Raw genomic sequence first — 25,776 nt, 5'->3', positions numbered from 1 at the left:
GCTGCTTTCGTGCGACAAAAATCGGGGGGCGGCCCGTCGAACCATCCGACTGATTCAAACTGATCGTGGGATTTCACTTTCAAATTGTGTCGCATGACAATGCACTTACATACACCGGGAAGAAAAAGGTGATCTCCGGCGGACCTGAGCGGGAAAGCGACACATGCAGGATATTGTGCGCACAAACTTAGTGAATCGCAGCACAGTACATGATCGTGCCGCGTTAAGTAGGAAAGAAGAATGGAGGAGGTGGAGAAAGAATAGGGGAAGGGAATGGGAGGAGGTCATAAGCAATGAGTAGATATCTGGAGAGAAAGTATATAAAGGCTGGGAGAAGATCAAAGGGATGAGACTGGGAAGGAGAAAAGGGCATGGACAAATTGGAGCAAGGACATTGTATAATCCAGGACTATAAATAAGGAGAAAAGAAGGAATAAGGAAGGAATGTAAAATGCCAAAAGATAACGGACCAAGAGATAAGCAGGGATGGAGGAAAGAATAGAGAGCGTGGAGCACAGGTACTAGGTCTGGTAATGTAGGTCGTCTGTATTCCCAGTCTACAGATGAAGGAGAGGTTGGATGACGAGCGGGATCCATGCTGTGAGCAGGTGGTATCACAACATGCCAGGTTTCTTCCATCCATCTCCTCCCTCCCCCAGACCTACAAATGCTGCACGGCCCACATGATGTTCTTCTCAGTTCTGATTCCTATAAATGAATCTAATGAGGCCAGAATGAGGCACTGAAGTCACGGTGGCCCCGGGCTGCTGCCTCTTCTGGTTCAAATAAAACACAAGAACTGAGACTGAGGATAGGAGAAAGGTAAAAGGACGAAGAAAACTCACAGAAAGAAAGAGGGTAGTAGGAAATTATGGAGGAGTCATCCAGCACGGAAAGATAGCAGTTAAAGGAAACCGGTCACAATAAGCCCCAAATAGTACCTTATAGGTGACAGTAATTGTGGTGTAATGCTGCTAGTGCGGCTCCTCGCATTGGTGCTTCAGCACAAAAAAAACTTGTATTGTCCATCATTTTCTTATGAGATCCAGTCAAGGAAGCGTGAGAACTCTTGGATCCAGTTAAGAAGCCGGGAGAACTATTGGATTCAGTCAAGGAGGTGGGAGAACTCTTGGATTCTATCAAGTAGGCGGGAAAACTGTTGGATCCATTTAAATAGGCGGAAGAACTCTTGGATCCCGTCAAGTAGGTGGGAGAACTCTTGGATCCAGTCAAGGAGGAGAACTCTTGGATCCAGTCAAGGAGGCAGGAGAACTCATAGACCCAGTTAAGGAGGTGGGAGAACTCTTGGATCCCATCAAGTAGGCGGGAGAACTCTGGGATCCAGTCAAGGAGGAGAACTCTGGGATCCAGTCAAGGAGGAGAACTCTTGGATCCAGTCAAGTAGGGGAGAGAACTCTTGGATCCACTCAAGTCGGCGGGAGAACTCTTGGATCCACTCAAGTCGGCGGGAGAACTCTTGGATCCAGTCAAATAGACAGGAGAACTCTTGGATCCAGTCAAGCCCCTTCTCCCAGTCCCCGGGTCCATGTCACTACAATTTGGTTTAACAGTTCTTCGCAGTGACGTTTGTCTCTCACTTGCAGCCGGCGCAGCAGACAATACTTGCGCATGCGCAGAATTTTCATACCAAATTGTAGTGACATGGAGCCAGAGGCTGTGACAAGGGGCATGTAGAGGGGCAGATTTTACTAGTCAGAGGGTCCGGGAGGAGCTCGGATCTCAGAAGAAAATGATGGACAATTAAAGTCTTTTTTTGTGCCGAAGCACAGAGGAGCCACACTGGCACCATTACACATCAAATACTGTCACCTATAAGGAATTGTTTGGGTTTTTTGTGGGGTTTGGCAGTGTCAGGTTCCCTTTAATACAGAGATCAAACTAGATTACTTCCAGAATATTCTCACTACAACTACAGAGCTTTGTCATCTGCAACACTAAGTAACCACTGCTACTGCTGTTACTCAGAGCAGAAAGAATGAGAGGGGGCGCAGTTCAATGCAGTGAGGACAACCCCCGTCCCCAGTGCACTTGGAAAAGCTACAATTCTAGAATATAAATCTGTGTATCACATTCCTGTTGCTACTAACAACACAAAGTATTCATTGCACATCTTTCCATGTGCACTGGCTGCAGTCTACAGGGAACTGTCTTAGCCCCCCTCCAGTGGCATAACTAGGAGTGGCAGGGCCCCATAGCTGGCTTCGGCATGGGGCCCCCCTTCCCACTTAAAAATTATACATATTTGTATAGTCACACATGCAAGTTACAATCACACATTCATACACTTATGTACACTCCAAACGAACAAACGAAGTCTGCGCTTTCAGGGATGTTGCAAGTAAAATCAAAAATTCTTTATTGAATGCCGTTAAAATCCAGAATAGGCAGATAGCATAGGTGTGAGGGTCCAAGTAAAGCGACCTACGCGTTTCGCCCTTAAGCGGGCTTAGTCATGGTCTATCATGTGCATCAGAAGGTGAGCAGGAACTTTCTTTCCCTTTACTCATGTACACTCATATAGAGCATATACACACACACATACAGTGACATTTACAAACACACAGCATATATACACACATATCGTATATGCAGACGCCATACACCGTATATACATACAACATATACACATCACAGATGCAGCACATACACTCACCGGCCACTTTATTAGGTACACCTGTCCAACTGCACGTTAACACTTAATTTCTAATCAGCCAATCACATGGCGGCAACTCAGTGCATTTAGGCATGTAGACATGGTCAAGACAATCTCCTGCAGTTCAAACCGAGCATCAGTATGGGGAAGAAAGGTGATTTGAGGCCTTTGAACGTGGCATGGTTGTTGGTGCCAGAAGGGCCGGTCTGAGTATTTCAGAAACTGCTGATCTACTGGGATTTTCACGCACAACCATCTCTAGGGTTTACAGAGAATGGTCCGAAAAAGAAAAAACATCCAGTGAGCGGCAGTTCTGTGGGCGGAAATGCCTTGTTGATGCCAGAGGTCAGAGGAGAATGGGCAGACTGGTTCGAGCTGATAGAAAGGCAACAGTGACTCAAATCGCCACCCGTTACAACCAAGGTAGGCAGAAGAGCATCTCTGAACGCACAGTACGTCCAACTTTGAGGCAGATGGGCTACAGCAGCAGAAGACCACACCGGGTGCCACTCCTTTCAGCTAAGAACAGGAAACTGAGGCTACAATTTGCACAAGCTCATCGAAATTGGACAGTAGAAGATTGGAAAAACGTTGCCTGGTCTGATGAGTCTCGATTTCTGCTGCGACATTCGGATGGTAGGGTCAGAATTTGGCATCAACAACATGAAAGCATGGATCCATCCTGCCTTGTATCAACGGTTCAGGCTGGTGGTGGTGGTGTCATGGTGTGGGGAATATTTTCTTGGCACTCTTTGGGCCCCTTGGTACAACGCCACAGCCTACCTGAGTATTGTTGCTGACCATGTCCATCCCTTTATGAGCACAATGTATCCTGTAACATCTGATGGCTACTTTCAGCAGGATAATGCGCCATGTCATAAAGCTGGAATCATCTCAGACTGGTTTCTTGAACATGACAATGAGGTCACTGGACACAAATGGCCTCCACAGTCACCAGATCTCAATCCAATAGAGCATCTTTGGGATGTGGTGGAACGGGAGATTCGCATCATGGATGTGCAGCCGACAAATCTGCGGCAACTGTGTGATGCCATCATGTCAATATGGACCAAAATCTCTGAGGAGCTTCCAGCACCTTGTTGTATCTATGCCACGAAGAATTGAGGCAGTTCTGAAGGCAAAAGGGGGTCCAACCCGTTGCTAGCATGGTGTACCTAATAAAGTGGCCGATGAGTGTATACATCACATATATGTTATATACATATTATGCAGTGCAATGTGCAGCATAATAGGGATATAATGATGCACATCCTCCACTCTTTAGTGTGTCAGGTCCGTTGCTGGGGCCCCCTGACAATGTGGGCCCCATAACGGTTGCTATGGCTGCTACCACTCTAGTTACGCCCCTGCCCCCTCCCAACCCATTCCAGGGAGAGCAGTCATGGGGAATCTTTACATATACTATTTTGCAGTCCATTACTACAAGTGACTGTGACTACATAATAGGCAATGTTCACACACAGATCAGTGAGAAGGAGCCTTGTTCCGCCCCATGTGTTTTGCCTCGTTCCTTTATCTCTGATGCTTCTTGGCTTGTGCAGCCCCTGACAGTACATGGAATATTCATCGTGTCATTACAGCTCATGAATATTGATATCAGCTCCGATCCACATACAGACATGTGCAGAGGACAAGTCAGAACCAGCTGCAGAATAATATCTCATGGCATTTACATTCAGCATTGCAATCCTCTTAGCATCTGCTGATTGTCAAGAAGATGTATTTTGTGTAGAGCTTTGCAGCAGCACAGAGTATTTCAGGAGATCTTTTCAGACTAGTGAACTGGCTACAGATCAGAGCTCTGCAAGTTTTCAGCATTATAATACTCGAAAAAGACCCTTCAAATTAACGTGCACATTCGGCTGAGCCACCAGCAGTGCAGAGTATTTCAGGAGTTGAGCATGCAAGTGGTGGGTGGTGGTGTTAGAGAGGACGGGGCGGCCTGTGGTAGGTGCAGTGTGTAGGAGGTTACACACTAACCAATGTGTAGTTGAAGGATCAGTCTTCCATCAGCAGCACAGAGTATTTTAGGAGATCCGTTTGTGATTGTGATAATGAGGACGTACCTGCAAGTGTCAGGTCATGGAGACCAAAAGAAGGTCAAGCCCTGAGGATTGAATTGCTGGAAGATCAGAGTCCCCATCAGCATCACAGAGTATTTCAGGAGATGTGTCTTATGTAAGGCAGTGACCTGACCAGTCTACTGTCAGCAGCACAGAGTATTTCAGGAGAGGAGTCTTGTATAAGACAGTGACCTGATATGTGACAGTGACAGGGCCGCGGTGTCCCATGCCCTCCATAATTCGTCAGTCTATGGGGCTCATTTACTAAGGGTCACAGATCACACTTTCGTTTTGTGGGGATTGTGCGGCTTGGACAGGTATTTAGCAAGTGTCTGCATAGGGATTTTGGCGCAGGTGATCGATTTTTGGCTCAGCTGCGCTGCTTCAATGCGACACTCATCGGGGGCCATTGGACGATCCGACTGATTCGGACTGAACGCGGGATTTAACTTTCAAATTGTGTCGCAAGCCCGAGCACTTACATGCACCAGGAAGAAGAAGGTGAACTCCGGGGACCTGAGCGGGGAAGCGACACATGCAGGACATCGGGTGCACAATCTTAGTGAATGACAATGCACTTTCGGTGAAGTCCGCGGACGGGTAAGTAAATGAGCCCCTATGTGTATTACTGTCTTCATTAACCCTTTCATAACCACAATCCTATATAAATACCTGTTCCAGCTTCCAGAGGAATTTGACAGGGTGAGCGCTGTCCAGGAGAGACCAATAGAGGAAGGAGATCCTGCAGCCGTGTACGGCCAGAGTGTAGTGCGAGAAGCTGCCGTCTGGGGGAGACGTGAAACATGGGGTATCAGTAAGAACAGGGCATGCTGGAAGTTGTAGTTCTGCAATGACTGGCTCATCACTATAGTTGCCTCTTACCATTCTGGACAGTGTTACACAGCAGCACCTCCTCTTCCTTCCCGCTCTTCCCTCCGCTGCCTCCTGCGTGTTTCAGCCAGAAAGAGAGAGTCAGGTGATCAGCGGCTCCGCCCCCTGCAGGTAACCGCCCAGGAGGAACCTCCACTGATTGAGAGCCATTAAACCAAAAGACTGGGCTGCTGTCCTGTGTGTCCTGTATGGGAAGGCTATGGGTCCAGTTATACGCTGGGCTAGATGGGGGTAGAAGGTCGACATCCCCTGGAGCAGCTCCTAAAAGCAAGAAAAGCCATCAGAACCCCAAAAGATCATAATCATCAATAGTTCATCATCCAGTTTCCAAAAACACCGAATAATATATAAAAATATTGTTTTATAGACTCATCACAGTCTGATTAAAGGTCTGCAGTACCAGGAACAGCCACATTTGTATGTATGATGCTGTGTCTTTGTAAAGTAATGCGAGGCTTGTTTATCCCCTTAATTCTGATCATAGGTGGCCTTAGTGGAAAGATGTGTTCGTTAGACCTTTGTGTGAGTTTGTTGTTAGTAGCAGCAGGACTGTGATATATTGAAATTTTGGGGATGTGTATTGAAAAATGGATGGACTGGAAAATTATATATGATTCCCCACGACTGCTCTCCCTGGAATGAGTTGGACTGTTTTACGAGTTAGATGGCTACATGTGACTATTGTCCCTACAGAGATGTGTAATCAGACCTCTGTGTACCATATATTGGTACCAGCAACAGCAGATCTGTGAAATATGGATCTATATCCCAGGATTGAAATTTCTGGGGGAGTGTCCTCACACTGCTGTGCTCTCGGGTTGAATTAAATTGCTACACATGCCCTACCTTCTGTCTAAGTCTAAGCTGTAGTATCCAAACAGAAGCCTAATTATTTTTATCTATAACAAAGTGGAGGGGGCTGTGCTGCCGCTCAATGCACAGCACAGTGCACAGCAGTGGAAGGACACATCCCCAGTGCTGCAATCCTGGAATACAAATCCATATTTCACAGTCCTGCTGCTACTAACAGTAGTACACAAAGTACAATACCTAACTCTGCAGGCAGGGTCACACCTGATGACAGATCCCTTCAACAGTCTACTGTAAATGTCCCCTGACTGTCAGATGTCATTTTGAGAGGAGCCAGACTGTTCAGTTTCCCAGCAGTGCCCCCACAGGGCAAACTAAGTATTACACACTGCCTATAAAAATCAATGAGCTGTTCATGCATTGCTGGAGGTCCTTAGTGTTGTAACCTTCTGTGCCGGCTGCTTATTCACCAAATTCATGGTCCCTGATGCATAAGATATGGCAGGGGCCCATATATGACCCTGCGCTGCCTTTAACTATTACAAACAGGGCAGCATATAAAATGTGACCTGTATCAGTGCTGCCAAATCCCAGCATAATAAAAGGGAATTACAGGTCTTATCTCCCAGCCCCACGGGCATTGTATTACACGCTGGTGGACGTACCGCACAGCTTGCGCAATGATCTTTCTGAATAGTTATCGCGGTCGCAGCCCTTGGCAATGTGACTCGTCTGGATTTCCACCGTGGCCTGAATACTCCAGATTGGCTCCTCGCAGGTCTCCAGGTGGATGGTGGGAAACAAAGCCAGGCTGCCGCTGCCAGGAACATACTCGATACGCTTGTTCCAGCCTGTGGGGACAGAGACCAGGGGATTGCGGTTCATATCACGTATGAATTAGCGCCAACAGAGCGTGGAAAATACACAGATACCAAGGTAGCACCAGGGTGAGGCCTGGACCTGCCCACACTAGAAGATCTAGCCTAGACATGTCATGGATGCACATCTACTACCACACTGAGAGTTGTAGTTTCTCAAAATGTGGAGAGCCACAGATCAGAATTTCATGCATCATAGCCAGGAACCTGGAGCATTAGTCAGGATGGGGCAAAGGAGATGACCCTCGTTAGGGCAGCATGACCCCTTGACAGTGCACATACTGCTGATTTTAGCTAATCGGAACGGGACCGAGGTTTAGGACCCCCAATGCAGGAGATCTGAATATATTCAGACATATTCTTCTGGCTTATTAGAATAATTTTAAAAGTTGATTTTAGAACAAATATAAGAAGATTACCACAGTTACGGTGCCTGGATCTATGAGTAATGTCCTTGGTTTATCGTGCTTGTATTTGATGCTAGATTTTCTTTAAGCTTTCAGTACATATAAACTAAAAAAAAAACTCTCCCTCTGTTTTGTACTATAGTGGGAGGGATACATTGTGATACATTGCAGAAAACATTGCATGTCATCCCGTTCATGTAAATCTGTTCTGCACATTATCCATTCTAGGGTTAATATGGGACAGTGCCCCGTGTATCAGTAACCATTGTACTCATCAGGGCGCCATTGTCCCAGATCCATGGGGCAGACCTTCATCAGGACCCTGCTTGTCAATGTCCCATTGTTCTGGGGCTAAGTAGTCAGTGCTGCCATTGTTCTCTATGCCCCTAATGACAGTATCCTGGGTTCTCATGAATATATACAATGCCAGGAGGGACTAGGGATGGGGGTAGTCGTATCATATGGAAATGTTTCATCAATTTTCTCCATGGCATTAAAATGATACTAATTGTTATTGTGATTGCTAATCACAGCAAGCAGAGATACTGACATAGTTAATGAATGGCAAGAAATTTCTGTTAGAAAGTTGCAGATTTTTTGTTTTACTGCAGGTAACATACAATGCCCCCTAGGTTACCTCTCCAGCTGGGTTTGCAGGTGGGCTTCACTTGGATCTCTACCTCAGCGTCCTCCACAGCTCGCTTCTTCCCACAGTCGTATGCCGTGACTGTAAATCTGATCAAGCGGTCGCCACTGGCCTGGAGAGGTTGTGTATTCTTTATATAACCTGTCAAATACCAAAATCACCTATTAAGCTCATGAGTCAAAAATTCTGGGGAACTTCAACCCATTAAGGAACATTACAAAAGGTCTTATTCCATTGCAGTGAAGAACCTCTGGTTCTGGCTGCTGACTCACCATCGTTGTCGATTGTGAAGGGCACATTGGGGGTGAGGATTTGGTAGAAGCAGACTTGGCTATACTGAGGAGAACAGTCTTGGTCCCACGCCTGCACTCGGAGAACACGCTCATACATACGGCCCTCAGTGACCGAGGCTCTGAAGACACGTTCACCGAACACGGGGGCAAACTCATTGACATCATTGACTCGGACGTGAACTGTGGCCCTGTTGTGGACAAAGAAAAAGTGAAATACGTACTTAATTTCCAAACTTTAGAGTTTTCGCAGGAGGTGTGCCCATACAAGATGGCCACCCATATGCATGGGCCTCTTCCTGTAGGTCTAGGAAACTGTTCACTGTCAAGAACTTTAGACTCTATAAAAGAGAGTCACACATACATGGCCACCTCTTTTTTTACTGGACATAATGGACATGATGGACATACTGGAAATGATGATCACAGACACCACCATGAGAGTTGCCATTTAAACCCTTGATCTCAGGTTAGGGGTAGTGAGGCCTTTAAATGTTTTTCAAGTGATCTTTGCCCATTGAGATTTGCTCACTTGTGAGATTTTTTGCTGTTGCTCCCGTCTGGTCCCTCTCCACAGTCATGTGCCTGGATGGTAAAGGTGTGCTCTCTCTGGGCTTCACAGTCCACTGGACCCTTTGCTCGGATAAGACCTTCACCTGTTGTTCGATCTAGAACAACAGCTTCAAAGGGAGTTCCAGATCCATGAATCCGAAACCCACAAATTTCCCCTGTGATAAAAAATATAATATTTTCAGAACACCATCTTCTAGCTCTCCCATCTCCAACCAATGGTCCTCCTGACTGTCAGCCATGATGAAGACAACCGGAGCAAATCATACATCCAGTATTGTCTCAGCACCATTAATAGGACACGTACCTGCGTATCTCAATGGAGCATCTTTGTCCAAGGCGAAGAGAGGTGGGTTGAGTAAGACTGTGTTGTCATTCTCCATGATGATCCCTTGGTACTGGGCTTCCATCCATGGCTTGTGTTTGTTACCTACAAACAAATTTTGCATATTATTAATATGTACATGATAAAGCTGCTCCATAAAAAACTAAATTCGTCTCCCTATGAATCCCTGGGTCTCATCCAGCTTATCCATGTTCCTCCAACCCACTGAAAACACAATGAGGCACATTTATTTACCCGGTCCTGTCGCGATCCCCGATCCGGACTGTCCGACGAGGATGAAGTCCGGTGCGATTCACCAAGATCGTGTGTGCCCAATATCCTGCAGGTGTCGCTTCCCCGCTGAGGTCCGCCGGAGTTCACCATCTTCTTCCCGGTGTATGTGAGTGCATTGTCTTGCAACACAATTTGAATTTTAAATCCTGTTCTAGTCCGAATCAGTCGGGTTGTCCGATGGCCACGCCCCCGATTTGTGTCACATGAAAGTCGTTGCGATTGCGCCTAAATCGGATCGCGTGCGCGGAAAAACCCTGTTAAATGCGGCGCAAATTGGAAATTAACGTAATTGCCGTAATAGCGGTCCGAAGACCCTTAGTAAATGAACCGCATTGACAGATCATAGCTTTATTGTTGGTTGAAAAAAGAAGCAAGTTCAACTAAGGAAGGGAACAGTTTGGATGAGAAAGGGATGTAAGGTAAACCATTGTATAGTATAGATCAGTGATGGCAAACCTTTTAGAGACCGAGTGCCCAAACTACAACAAAGACCCGCTTATTTATCGCATAGTGCCAACACAGAAATTTAATTTGTGATTTATACTCCCTTCTCTGTCACAGCTTTCATTGATACCAGCACAGGACACCAATAAAGCAGAAAATAGTCCCAGGTAGAGCTGTCACTTTAAAATACCTCTGTGCACAGCAAGTCCTGGGCTGTCTGGGACTGCAGGAAGATACCTGGAGTCATCTCTGGTGATGGCCTGAGTGCCCGCAGAAAGGGCTCTGAGTGCCACCTCTGGCACCAGTGCCATAGGTTAGCCATCACTGGTATAGATCATTTGAGTTCTGACAACATTTTCCCAAATATGTGTTTAGGCTATTCGAGAGATGTTTATTTGGGAAAGTCCTTAATTGGGAAATACTCAAGTAGCAGGGCATGACACATGGGAATAGCGTTTTTGTAAGGTGTAGCTTATGAATATGTACGGACCCCGCCCATATTAATATCAGACTCAAACCAAACCCTATAAATAATATAACACCCCCATACCAAACAGAAGACCTAACTATACCCAGACCCTCTGGAAGTATATGTCAGACCACTAAATAAATAGACTAAGTATGATCCCAGACTAAATGCTTACACTAGTATTAGACCCAAGACTAGTCCTCCTAGATAGTTTAAGTAACCCTATAATTATATCACACTACTAAATTAATTGCAGACCCTAAACCAGACGCTCTAAATAGATATAAACCTACAAAAATCATATCAGACCCCAGACCAAACATATAAATGAATATTAGACCCAAGACTACGCCTACATATACTGCATATACTCGAGTATAAGCCGACCCAAGTATAAGCCGAGGCCCCTTATTTTACCACAAAAACATGGGAAAACCCATTGACTCGAGTATAAGCCGAGGGTGGGAAAAGCATTGGTTACAGCCTCCCAGTATATAGCCTGCCAAACCTTGCCCCATAGTATATAGCCAGCACCAGCCCGCCAGTATATAGCCACCCTGCCCATATTCCCCAGTATATAGCCATCCCCCTGCCAGCAGCGGGGAAAGCCGGAAAGGTGAGTTTTGATATATTTTTTTAACTCAAGTTTAAGCCGAGTTTGGGGCTTCAGCACATTTTTTGTGCTGAAAAACTAGGCTTATACTTGAGTATATATGGTATCTAGTCCCTCTATATAAGGTAATTGCAGACCTCAGACCAGTTACCCTAAATAGATTTAGTCTTCCAAAATGTATATCAGACCCCTGACCAAAAATATAAATTAATATTAGACCCAAAACTACTCCTACATATATTCAGTCCCCCTATAATTATATCCGACCCCAGCCTGCAGAGCAGATGCCCTAAATATATTCAGACCCCATATATTACTACTAGACCTCAAAGCCGGTGCCTATATAAGTCCTCAAACCCCAGACCAGACAATATAGTTGTTATAAAACTCTGAAATTCTCATCTATTGTCGCACAGATAGCAAAATTGCTATACATTATGGGATACAGTCCGCCATGTTCCCTCTGATCTACTATGGTAGCCGGAGGCAACTTTCCCGATTAGATATAGAGCGACACTGTGTTTTGCTGTAGATGTTGGCTTGAGGCCTGGATCAATCCCTGGTCTCGCAGCGGCTCAGCCCACCCTTCATTGTGGCGTCCATCCAAAACAATGCACCCCTGATAAAATACAGATGGCGGCGGTGTGTGTGCTTGTCACTGGCATTATTTATCCATCAGGCAATTGAGTGCAGCTGACAGCTGCATCCGAAACGTCAGTCCCCGGCGCTGTCACCTGTGCACGCTATGACGGCAGTATCCATGATATATAGCTGGATATGTCTGACCTTGTATGTAATTATTTAGGGCATGAGGGTTTATATGTCAAAAAGAGGTGCACAGGTGAGGATCCACAGGGTATTTTTGTTTTTTGTATTCCCCACAGTTTATGTTCTATGGTTGCATACAATGGTATAGTGTCTGATACTGATTGTTTGGAGTGGAAATCTTGACACTTCACCTTAGGCACCTTAATATTGAGGTCCCATGACAGCTTGGGCATGGCTGTGCAGCGTGCAGCTAGTTGGGGCACCATTGTATTGATTAAGCTTGGTGGTATATGGTCATTTAGTGTCAGGGTAGATTGAGACATCACCAGGCATTAAATGGGTACTGGTTAACCATAACTTACTTCTTTATACAATACTTGCCAACTTTTTGAGCAAGGAAGAAGGAGTAGCCAACCCAGTGGAACCCAGCCCCTTGTCATCAGCCCCCGCCATTCATTTGGACATCCTACACCAGTGGTGGAGAACCTATGGCACGGGTGCCAGAGGTGGCACTCAGAGCCCTCTCTGTGGGCACCCAGTCTATCACCAGAGAGAACTCCAGGTATCTTCCTGCAGCCCCAGACAGCCCTGGTCTTGCTGTTCACAGAGATACGACAGATATGACAGCTCTACCCGGGACTACTAGAGGATTGGGAAGGTGTGGACATATCTGGATTATCATTGTAGCTCATGGTCCGGCCCCAGACAATACTTCCAGCTTAGGGGACCCTGCAGAGAATTTACAATGATCATCCAATGTCTCCTATTTTCTGCTTTATTTGTGTCCTCAGAGTGCTCATATGAATGAAAGCTGTGATAAAGAAAGGATCTAAATAACAAATTAAATTTAGGTGTTGGCACTTTGCAATAAATAAGTGGGTTGTTGGTTGTACTTTGGGCACTCTGTCTGTATAAGTTTTGCCATCACTGTCCTACACCATCAACTATGTCCCAACCTTCATCAAGACCATCCACTTGTATCATTGAGACCACCTGCTTTTGTCAACAAGACTGTCCCTCCGTCATCCTGGCCCGGGGCTGCACCCAGCAGATGTGCCAATAATCCCGGTAATCTGGGAGGTCTACCATTTTCCCTTAAGCCTTCCAGTTTTTTGAGTTGTTGATCCCTTTACATCATTTAATGGGACCAATACCGTAATGCATTATAGCTTCAAGTTACATTTTGAAACATTAGATTTTAGGGCAAGCACCAAATTTCCATATTTCCCTGTAATGATGCAATCTGCAAAAAAAAAAAAGCAGTTTTCTGATAACAAAATCATAGGGGATTCAAAGTATCTACATCCGTCTTTGCTAAATGATATAAATATATATATTAACCTTCTCCTATATACAACACATTTTTCACTTTTTTCCCTCTCTACATAATAAATCACCTCCAAACGCTGAGATTATGCTCTGAATGTATTTGACTGGCACCCAAAATCCAAGGGATTCGGTAAGCGGCTTTCATTCAGAGTCTCCGGCAGCCATCTGCTCCCCTCTTACACGGACTAGTGCCAGCATCTGCATTCTTGCAAAGCAAGTTAGTGTCATCTCAGCAGAGTTATAGCTACTGACTGCAATGACCTTCACAGACAGAAGAAGTGTTTTCTTGAGTGTCTTGTGGGATTACAATGTCTTCCCAGTCGGTCTATGACATTTAGAGGGACAATAGATTTGTGACGACAAACGCAGTGGAATAGAACCAGGGGAGCAGTTCTGTATAATAGAGACCGGCGCCAAGACAGAGGCTGAAACACTTAAGATTCACGTCATGGGTCAAGTATTCAATAACTGTAGTACTGGTATAGGATGATATTACCATAGGGAAGGGATTTCCATCTTGTGTCTCTACATCTTTTACAAATCTACCTCCTGATTTTTGGAAATTTAATAAGAAAAACAAAAGGTAAAAAATGTATAATGGTTAGATGGAGAGACAAGTGGGTTGGAATGGTAATGGTGGAGAAGATTGAAGACTGCACGATGATGATATAAGGAGATCAAGAACATGGAAGTTCTGTAGAGAAAATCATGAACATAAAGATAGGGAAGGAGATCAGGAACGTAAAGATGATCTAGTAAAAGGATAAATAACAGAAGGATGGAAGATGAGCAGCGGCGTGATAAGGAGCCAAGTTAATTTAGAATATAAATCAGAAGAAGGAAAGATTAATAAAGTCAAGATGAAAAAAAAGAAGGAGATCGCAAACATAAAGATGGAAGATGAACATTGAAGGAACGGAGAGGCAACTGGATTAAGATTGTTAAGATAAGGAATAGAGAGGATTTGTACTATTAAGATTAGGGAAGAAGATTTACAACATGAAAAAGGAGAAAGAATAAGAACATAAAGAACAGGAAGGGAAACGATCAAGAATATAATGATGATGTAAGTAGAGGATCAAGAAAGAGAGAGAAGGAATGAGGAGAAAGAATAATCAGGAACATAAACATAAGGATAGAAAATCAGGAACTTGAAGATACACATTATAACGATGATGCAAGAGGGATATAAAGAGTAAAAGGAGCAAAGAAGAAGATCAAAAACATAATCACAAGTGTAGAAAAAGATCAGGAACATGAAGATCAAGAATTTAATGATGATAAGGAGCGGATCTAGAGAGGAGAAGGAATGAGGAGGAAGAAAAAAGATAGAGAACATAAACACAAGGATAGAAAAACATCAGGAACATGAAGATCAAAATAATGATGATTTAACAAGAGAATCTAGAAAGTAAAAGAAATGAGGAGGAAGAAAGTTCAGGAACAGAAACATAAGGATAGAAGACCAGGAATTTGTAGATCAAGAATATAAGAATATAATGATGATGTAAGTAGAGGATCAAGAAAGAGAGAGAAGGAATGGGGAGAAAGAATGATCAGGAACAGAAACATAAGGATAGAAAATCAGGAACATGAAGATATACAATATAAAGATGATGCAAGGGGGGGGGGTATAAAGAGTAAAAGTAACAAGGAGGAAAGAAATAGATCAAAAACATAATCACAAGTATAGAAAAAGATCAGGAACATGAAGATCAAGAATTTAATGATGATAAGGATGATAAGGAGCGGATCTAGAGAGGAGAAGGAATAAGGAGAAGGAAAAAAGATCAAGAACATAAACACAAGGATAGAAAAACATCAGGAACATGAAGATCAAAATAAGTAAGTAGAAGAAATGAGGAGGAAGAAAGTTCAGGAACAGAAACATAAGGATAGAAGACCAGGAATTTGTAGATCAAGAATATAATCATGATGTAACGAGAGGATCTGGAAATTACAAAGAATGAGGAGGATACAAGGAGATTAGGAACAAAAAAGGAAGAAGATCAAGAATGTAAAAGAAAGAAAGACATCAGTAATATAAAGATAGGAAAGATGATCTGGAATATAAAGATAAGAGATAAGATCAAGAACATAGGGAAGAGGATTAGGAATACACATATAAGGAAGATGATTAGGAATATAAAGATAAGAAGATCTGGAACATAAAGATATGGAAATGATCAAGAATATAAGGATAAGGAGGAAGATAAGAAACATAAAGACAAGGAAGACGATCTGGAATACAAGGATAAGGAAGATGACCACAAAAGATAAGCAGAAGAAAGGAAGATCTGGAATATACATAGGGAAAAAAAGATAGTCTGAAGAGCTGAAGAGACAGGCGGACTGAGAGGATGAGCAGACAGGAGAGGGTAAATATAAAAAAGCAGAACATAATAATGAAGGAGGGGCAAGACGATATCTATAACCAGTAGAGAATCCTAATTTAAGATATTCCCATCCTCTGCAGAAGAAGTGAGGCATTGGGGCACATTTACTAAGGGTCCACGGACTGCGATTCCGTTGGGTTTCTCGAATATTTCCGTTTTGCGACGAATTGCCCCGGGTTTTTGGTGCGCGCGATCAGATTGTGGTGCATCGGCGCCGGCTTGCACGTGACAGAAATTGGGAGGCGTGGCCATCGGACAACCCTACGGATTCGGAAAAACTGTGTCGCAAGATCACGCACATTGGAATGGGTTGCTTATTTAACACAAATAAAAAATCCCGAAAGGAGACAGAAGTTGGATTTATGGGGGTAATAAATATAAAGGCATTGCACAGCTGAAGGTTGTGGACATTATTGGCTCAGTCACTTCAGCTATAGGTTAGACAACATCCAGTATAACTTACAGTAAGTCTTCATGGATAAAGATTAGGTTATCTTTTAATTTGTGGAGTACACCTGACTGTATAAGGAAGGTACCCCTAGACTGGGGGCTGATGTTATTAGATGCAAAAGGGTTAAAAGTGTGGGTACTATTTCACTTTAATAGGGTTGGTGATCAGTGCCTCTAAGATGTGTTCTCACCCCTCCCCTGTTGCTTACCTCATGACGTCCTCCCCTCCTACAGGACTTGGGGGTTTATATTGCTGATTACTCAATGTTATCTCCCTCTTTGAGGCGACATTCAAGCTATGTTATTAAAATGTTATGTTTTTTTGTAATGTTTTACCTTTGTATTTTATGGTTGATTTCAAGTCACAGCAGACGGAATGGTGGAAGATTTGAGATGGTGGTTGCTCGGTTGGCCGACTTGCCAGCTGGGAGTCTAGTTTAGCATAGAGCTTCCAGGGTTCAAAAATGTGAGATTCTATACCAAGTGCCTGATTTTTGGATGTTATGGTTTAATATATTTTAAAAAATAAAGCTGTGACCCAGCAAGGAAGAAGTGTCTGTCATATTTTGGAAGTTACTTTATACTGTTAAAGTGCACTTACAGGTTGTGTAAATAAGGTGTTCTGTTGCATGTCCTCCAGTCTTTGGTGTCTCCTCCTTTAAAGGACACCTGTCATCAGGTCTGTGTCACTTGTCCTGTCACCTCTACCTGTTGGAGCAGCTCACAAGGATCCATCCCAGCCTTTATCTAGTTATTTCATACATTATTCATTGTAAAATCATCTATTTTTTACCATGTAAATGAGGCTGGTCACATGGTCAGAGGCAGTGATGTCACTCCTGTTACCCCTCCCCTCTCCTCCCCCTGCTCATGTCTGTGTGCAATGTATAGTAAAGCATGGCTAGTGTGTGTGCTGCATCTGCTGACATGCTGCATCCTCCTAATATACACGTGTGAGACACAGACATCAGCTACACATGAATCTGACATGTTCTGCTGTAACATGGCTGCCTGGAGCTGCTGTATCTCTCCTATACACACACACATGCACACACAGGCTGCAGGGGGCGTGGCCACCAGCACCAGGAGGCACATCATTATACAGCCTCACATCATTATACAGGCTGTCAGTCATGCACTGGGGGTGTGGCTGTGCCTCCCACTCATGAATAGAGTGGACAGCTTGAATATGCTAATGCTTCATTGGACATTTCACAGGTCATTTGCATACAACTTTAGGACCTCATTGCTTAGGTTTACAGGCATGTAGAGGGACAATGAAGGGATAGAGGCAATGCTCTCTAATGGCAGTTTATGAAAATATATTTAGTTTAGGGGGGTTATTTTGCATGACGGGTTCTCTTTAAGGCTGGCAAGAGGAAACATTGAGGAGCCTGGTGAAGGTCTGCTGAAACACCAACTACTGAGATATCAGCCCTGGGAGTAGATGACCATGGCTGAACACTTATTTATGAGTCTACGAGGTCTGCACAATGCCAGGCAGCTGCAGGATTGTGTGTAAAGCAACCAGCACAGGACTCAAGAGCAGTGCAAATCTTTACTCTCCAGCAGTCTGATGTATTCATGTGATTCAGGTGCAAATTCAGAACTGAAGGGGGATACCTCATCAGTGGACTGAGCACATTAAGAACATAACCCTTTGTGGGACTTCCAAATGAATTCATTATTTTTTCAATCTCAAAAGTCATACCTTTATCATTTTCCTCTCATCAAAGCCATATGAGGGCTTGTTTTTTTTCGTGTGATGAGTTGTATTTTTAAGCGGCAAATTTTTGGGTCATTTATGTTTCGTAATCAAAACTGCAAGTTTACCATTGTTGTTTCGGTTTTGTTATTTTAGTGGATCATTACAGTTACAGCTATACCAAATGTATGTAGATTGTGTTCTGTTTCACCAAAACTGCCTCTCTCTGCCCTGAGATAGGTGACTGGGGCACTTCATTTGTCATCTGGTGGGATATTTCTACCACATGCCATTTGCCAATTGTGGATATAATTAGGGTCAATCTCAATAGAAAGTCCAACAGAAACTTCTTAATTTTTAGGTGACAGTGCAGCCAATTTCATGGGGTATTTTACTTATGAGCTGATCCTCAAATTGTGGGGTCCTTGATGCTTGGATAGTGAGATTACATTATCCACGGTAGCTGAGCTGACTGAAGAGACCCCTTGTCAGATAAGAATGCGCCTGTGTTACAGTATATGGGGCCCTTGTATAGGCTTTGCATGGGTGCCCAATAACCTCTGAACCTGGGTCTCTGATCTTATATTGTATAAGAGGATATTAAGGATCATGGTTGTATAGTAGCGAATATCCTTTTCCTATAAGAACAATAGATTATCCCTCCTGTGCCTCTCCAGATGTGGAAAGACTACAACTCCCAGCATACCCATACAGCCTGATGCCTCTAATGTTTGCTGGGAGACAATGTCACATTTGAATCTGTCTACATATGTGACAGTGAGCGGTGGGTCTGTAGGCCCCATACATTATGTATATGATCACATGCACGTTTTGTCTGCCATAAATCATTAACTCCTTTCGCTTCGGAACATAAATAGAACGTGCGAAGAGGATCTGTCAATTTACACCCGCCATCATCCTCAGCCGCTGCTATATTAGGATCATATCGAGCAGGGATTGGGAGGGGGGGAGCATTGATCTGTCTATAAGAGCTCCCCGGCCTTCATACCCATCGCTTCCACTCTGTCACACTGCATAGCAACGCCATGTTAGCAGGAGACAGGGTTTTTTGCCCTTAGCAACCAATCAGAGCCCACCTTTCATTTTTCCAAAACGGTTAGTGAAACAAAAACTGAGTTTTGATTGGTTGCTGTTGCAAAACAAGATAGTGTTGATATATGAGGCCTAGTAGGCCCTGAAATTATCGCTTCTACTTCAATGTCACATCACAAGGGTTAAAGGGTTAAAGTCCTGTTCCACAGGACACATCATAAATACATCATAGGCGCAAGTCCTACCTCTGGGACCCACACCCTTCTCAAGAACGAGGTTTTGCCTACCCCCTTTTGGTGGTTGGGTGTGAAGTTTGCCGCACATGCACGGCCAATCTCCACTCAGCTCTATGGAAGTGATGAAAATAGTTCAGTGCATGTCCCAGAGGTAGGACCCGCATCTATCAAGTATTTATGGCATCTCCTATGGAAATGTCATGAGCATTGAACATGAAAATACGCCTTTAAAGGGAACCTGTCAGCCGGTTTGCCCATGCATACTGCAGCCAGTGTATATTTTTAGTAGCAGCAGGACTGTAATAAATTGATTTTGATTTTCATTACAGGATTGAAGCTTCTCCAAGTGCACTTGGGGCATCTCCTCACACTGCTGTGCTGTTTGAATTAAAGTAATCCACAGCCCCTACGCTATGCTCTGAGTTTGCTGCTGCAGACTTTGGTTGGGCACTACATCAGTTACTAAGAGCAGAAGGGAGGGGATATGAAGCAGTTCTAAGCAGAGAGCTAAGGGCAGAGAAGTGTGAGGACACTTGGAAAAGCTACCTGCTGACAATTTCCCTTTAAGAAAACTGTCACATTATACTGCCTGATACACTGTAGTTAAATCTAACTAGAAATCTACCCTCAAAATCCATCATAATAAACCGGGGGCACTTGCTCATAGATCCCGGCACTGCGACTGTGGTAATCCTCTTATATTTGTTAACCATGACCTCCTTCCTTCTAAAATCAACTTTTATAATTATGCTGATATACCATAAGATCTCTTGGGGGAGCATTACCTTAGTTCCTCTGTGCTGTAGCTTCACAGGCTGTTACACTGTGCAGGAGCACTTCCCCTCTCACTGTTTTAAATTTTGAGCCTCACTGACTGACTTTCTCCATGTTGCCTTAGTGAGGTTGTTTGAAGACCCTACAAACAGTCTTTCATTTCTTAGCTTCCTATAATTTAGTACACATATTGATATGTCATTTATCCTTCATACATATATATATATATGTATATATATATATATATATTTGTTCAGACAGAGCCTCCTTTTTCATGAACTACCATTAAGACTGCCACTTACATAAGCAGAATTTTAGAAGAAAAGGAAAAGAATAAAAACTATAATTCCAAACATAAGTTTTACTATTCAGAATCCAGAAAAGCTGGGTGACATCTTACTATTTGATGCTATTCTCACCACAGATGTTATTGACACGAAGAATTAGCTGTATGCTACCACATTTTCTAATAGGGGGTTATGCTAATTCCTGAACCCAACCTGCCTGTGACAATCAAGTGTTTCTAGCCAGTGCAGTAAAGCAATACGCTGCAATATGCTGCAAAACTTATTCTTGTCACTAAACCTTCAATGAGTGATAATGGACGTGTACGATGCAGCAGTGCTGTGTGAGCTCTGGATGAGCATCAGTAGAGACTGCGGACCCCAATTTCCATTTTTAGAGAAACCTGTCACAGACAGTGCCCTCTCCATCAAATAACGCAAACCCAAAACCTTTTCATCTATCCATTTACTCCTTAATAAAATCATTTTCCAGGAAAGTTGGGTGACCGTATAACTGGGGTTGTCACCTTGCAGACTGAGGAAGGTACATAATGAGACACGGACAAGAGTCAGTGATTACCCCCTGAGGGACTCATAGGGGCAGCCATTTTGGCTGTCACCTGTGGCAGCCATATTGGCTGTCACACATCTTTTCCAGTAACAAATAATAAAGAGATGAGTGAATAAAATTTATGACAAAGTGACAGAAGAGGGACATGGATTTTGGGGGATTTGTCTTGATTTTAGGGGATGGAGGCTTCTATACTCTGGCTCACTCCCCTATATACCCCTATACACCCCCTATTCCCATACTAACCTTTATTGCAGGTAACTGTGTGCAGAACGGCCGTCACTAGAAGCAGCGACAGGCAGAAGTCTCTCTGGATCATTCTTAGCTGTCTTCGGTGGTCTTGCTGCACGTACAGGGGGGTCTCGCTGTATTATTCCGGGGTGCTGTCTCCAGATATGACGCTCCTGTATGGAAACAATATATAAATTAAACGCTGATCCGTCTCTGTGACATCACAGACAGTCTAGTCTATCAGCCCTGTCAGTGCAGTCTCGCTGTCAGACAGCCGTCTCTATGCTGGCAGCTGTCTCACTGACTGACAGCCTTTTAGCAGTCTATCCTATGAAATGCATGCCATCTAAGGAGTTAAATGTGATCTATAAAATTATGTAAATCGATCAATATTGAGACGTCACGCTATATCATTACCCATCTAGGGACACTCCATCCTCAATATGATGCCAGGATATCTAACCTGTGTCCTCTCACTGTCTTCTCAATGTCACAGGGTGCCCCCCATTTTCTATCACAGTACCCCCCTACCCTGAATTCTAGTGTAATGTGTCCCCGTCTCTGTGCGGAGGGATTATGTCGTGCCAATGGCTCTGCTGCTCTGGATCAATGATCTGCTGTGCGGCGATGTGGGGGATGCTCTACAAGAACGCACAGCACAGGGAGGATGCTCTGCAGCTGCACCTCATGCTGCTCACCTGTAATGCTTTGCCTTGGGGGGGAGAAGGGGTAGGGGAAAAAAATATTGCAAAAGCCAAAAAAAAAATTCTCAGGTTGATGTTGCGGAGCTGAAGGAGGAATGATCTGCGGAGAGGTGTACTCCAGGGGGTGGGAGAGATGCTCTGCGTTGGGGAGGGAGATGTTGAGCTTTCGGGGGATGCTCGGCTCCGGGGGAGGGTCTAGGGTGTAATGTCCTTAGGATGGAGCAGAGTCTAGCAGCACTGCAGGATGACATCAGCTGCAGACTGGCAGCTCCTCACAGCCAATGGGAAGGCTGCTGCAGGTGGTGGAGGGGAGCGGAGGGCGGCGGTGGTCCTTACCCCCTCCCTTCCCTTCCACTACCTTGTGCTCCATGTCCTCTCTGTTTCTCTCCCCTCCCTCGCCCCCACCCACCATATTACATTCTGTCTTCCCACATTAGTGTCTCTACAAGGTCCCCACAGCAAAGGCGTGAGATATGGGGGGGACACGGGGGACGACGTGTTGGTGGGGGACAAACATCAGCTAAAAATAAGATGGAGATGTAAATGAGCAAAGACTATGTACAATCCAGCAAATGCAAATACATACAGGAAGGTGCTGGATACAGTGTATCAGCCTGCAGGATGACTATAGGGACAGACTGGGCCCCGGGCAATGAATACTATACCCCCCTCCTGGTAATTAATAGGCTGTAATCAGCAGCAATTAAGCCCAAGACAGAAAATAAGAGGCTTCTACATGGGGAATTGTGAATGATTCATTCATCCATTCATCCTGCAGAAATTCAGGGGAAGTCCAATAATCTGGTATTTGATAATCTGGACAAAGCAGAGAAAAATAATTTGAAGATGTAAAGTAATTATTACCTAACCACAAGATGTTGGGGGCACAAGACCAACCTGTTGCTTCATTCACTAGGGGAATGAATGATCCCCCCCCCCCCCTTCCTACTTGTGAAGTTATTGGACTCCTATGGATCAGTGTAAGGCCCCTTCTCCACTGGCGTTTTTCACGCGCGAGTTCTGCGCGTGCATTTGACGCGCAGAACTTGCATTGCACTCTGTCCCATTGTATTCAATGGGTCTTTCTTCATTTGCGTTGTTTTGCACGCGCGTGCTTGCGTTCGTTTGCACGCGCGTCAAAATCGCAGCATGCTCTATTTTTGCGATTCACGCGCATTTTTCACGCCCCATTCAAGTCTATGGGGACGTATCAAAAACGCATTGCACTCGCAAACATTGCAAGTGCAATGCGAGTGCAATGCGTTTTAAACGTAAGGGTTGCTAGGTGACCAGTATAACAGTATTTCCCCTGCTCGCGAACGATCATTTAATTAAAAAAACACAATGAAGAACAGTGAAGAATAGAATAAAAACAGTGAACACAATGACCACAGGATCATTTAAGATAAAAACACAGTGCAGAACACAGTGCAGAATAGATTACAGATGTTCGGCACATCTGCTTACTTGTCGGGAGATACGCGCGGAGCGGTGCGAACAAAATAGCATGTGAAGAACAATATATATGTGTGAAGAAGACATTGCAGATGTATGGAAACATCTGCAATGTGTTCTTTACACACATATATATTGTTCTTCACATGCTATTTTGTTCGCACCGCTCCGCGCGTATCTCCCGACAAGTAAGCAGATGTGCCGAACATCTGTAATCTATTCTGCACTGTGTTCTGCACTGTGTTTTTATCTTAAATGATCCTGTGTTCACTGTGTTCACTGTGTTCAATGTTTTTATTCTATTCTTCACTGTTCTTCACATCTGCAAACTTGTCGGGAGATAATATACGCGCGCGGAACAGTGAAGAATAGATCGCAGATGTTTGCAACTTATCAGAAGACATTATTTTTCAATTAAATAAAACATTTTATTCCCGAACCTTGGTCCCTTTGAAAAAGTCCCATTGACTTAAAAAAACGCGCGTGAAAAACGCACCGAAAACGCAAAAAAACGCAAACAAAAATGAAACAAAAACGCAGCAAAAACGTCAGTTTTTCACGCATTGCACCCTGACGTGAAACGCAACGCTAGTGTGCAAGAGGCCTAAGGCCCCTTCCACACTAGCGAGTGTGATGCGATGAACTCGCATCACACTCGCAACGCAAGCTGCCGGGAACGCACGGCCCGAACGCTGCACCGCGGGAGTGAACTCAGCATGTCAGTGCGGACATGGAGATAAAACGGAAGACACAACGTAGACAAAACGCAACGGATGCTCAACTGAAGCTGAGCACCAACGCCAATGTGAAAGAGCCCTTATTAGAAGTAATGGATAAGAATTCAGCCACAAAATGTGATAAATTGTGCCGGATTATCAGTATTTCAGAGTACTGGAACATTGCTCAGAGGACAGGGGTTAGTGTTATCCAGTCTACTACTGTCATACCCAAACATAACAATGCCACATAATGCCGCCATCCAGTGTTCAGATAACACCACCATACTTACCCCCTGTTATTAGCCAATAGACAATTAGCCACTTGTTATTTTTGTATATAAAGCTCTAATAATGGTTTATTTTGGTAATAATGGTTATTTTACAAATAAGCCTTGTATGTAGTCATGTATTGTTGCTTCACTTCTCCAGTCTTTTCTACTAGAATATGTAGGAAGAGTTTGGGCAAAATAGAGAGATTATAGATTCATAAGTTGCACAGCTGTTGGTGTTTGCAGCACTGATAACTCACGTTTGCATGTCCCTTGGGGCAGAAGTATCAGAGCTTAGTAGTGTCAGGAAACACCCCCAGGGGACTTGTGAAAGTTACAATCCTGTAATATAAATCCTGTAATATTTCACAGTCCTGCTGCTACTAAGAATATAGTCAAATGTCTGATAAGACTCCAGAGACAATACTTAACACTGGCTGCAGAGGGCACAGCAGTGTGATGCCCATATCCAGGAGGAAACACTCCTTTTTGACTTGGAGAATCTACAAACTTGGAATGTAAATGCTTAATTCACAGTCCTGCTGCTACTAACAAATTACAAAAAGGTTTGATAACACATCTCTCCAGTGACAATACTTAAAATTGTTTGCAAATAGATCTAAGGGCACATACCCCTAAGGACATACTTCTGATGGACTTAGTGATGCTACAATCCTGGAATAAAAATTCATAGATATCACAATCCGGCTGCTACAAATGACATACACAAAGCATCATTACAGAGCTCACAAGTATTACAATCTATCCTATGGTCCCTGCAGTAACCATGCCTGCCTTGCCACATCTGCATCCCGCTGGGCACCCCACTTTTCCGCTTCCAGGTAGGGCAGGTTATGTAAGGATTTATGTAATTTCTCTGTGTTCTCAGTAACACGATCCTGCCAGCTGTGAGGGGATTAGGATAAAACAGAGAATAGGGTAAATTTCTAATCCCAAATTCTTTGTCACCGCAGAGACGCCCAGCGCACTGACTTATTATACAGACAGGATTATACACTGGAGGCTGATACAAACACACATACATGGCCACGTCCCTGCTCCAGGCTGCCCATACGCCAAGACGTCTCGAGAAGAGGCTTTCACTGCGGCCAAATGTCAAGTTGTATCTTATAATAATAATGTAACAGTTTTCTCCCAGCAGAACAAAACTCAACCTTATACTATCATGTCATGTTCTACAATTTAACATAAATAAGAGTTTGTTTGCGTGAGTTTCCTCTGGGTCCTCCGGTTACCTCCCAGACTCCAAAAATATACTGGTAGGTTCATTAGATTGTGAGCCCCATTGGGGACAGGGACTGATTTGGCAAACTCTGTGCAGCGCTGCGTAATCTGTGTGCAGATAATTATTATTATAGATACTCCGTTATACCCCAGAGACTGGAGGGCAACAGAACACCTTGTGTAACCCACCTG

General features: G+C 44.1%; 1 protein-coding gene across 2 annotated transcripts in view; it reads right to left on the bottom strand.

Annotated features, from left to right (window-relative positions):
* Positions 1–22,119, bottom strand: part of CLSTN3 (calsyntenin 3) — a 45,367-nt gene extending 23,248 nt beyond the window's left edge. Inside the window, exons 1-9 of one of the 2 annotated variants that reach the window (XM_072130848.1) lie at positions 21,891–22,119; positions 21,208–21,365; positions 9,558–9,680; positions 9,213–9,408; positions 8,663–8,871; positions 8,382–8,531; positions 7,125–7,310; positions 5,641–5,910; positions 5,431–5,543 (exon numbers count right to left, since the gene is read on the bottom strand). In XM_072130848.1, coding sequence (XP_071986949.1) covers positions 5,431–5,543; positions 5,641–5,910; positions 7,125–7,310; positions 8,382–8,531; positions 8,663–8,871; positions 9,213–9,408; positions 9,558–9,680; positions 21,208–21,280 — 1,320 coding nt within the window. In that variant the 5' untranslated portion in view covers positions 21,281–21,365; positions 21,891–22,119. Of the gene's footprint in view, positions 1–5,430; positions 5,544–5,640; positions 5,911–7,124; positions 7,311–8,381; positions 8,532–8,662; positions 8,872–9,212; positions 9,409–9,557; positions 9,681–21,207; positions 21,366–21,723; positions 21,850–21,890 lie in introns of those variants that run through there. The other variant, XM_072130849.1, reaches the window with a different exon arrangement.
* Between the last annotated feature and the right edge of the window lie 3,657 nt (positions 22,120–25,776).

Source organism: Engystomops pustulosus, chromosome 11 (assembly GCF_040894005.1).
Source record: "Engystomops pustulosus chromosome 11, aEngPut4.maternal, whole genome shotgun sequence".
Classification (NCBI taxonomy): Eukaryota; Metazoa; Chordata; class Amphibia; order Anura; family Leptodactylidae; genus Engystomops; species Engystomops pustulosus.
The sequence above is the reverse complement of the archived record's forward strand: the minus strand, read 5'-3'. Positions and strand labels throughout refer to the sequence as shown.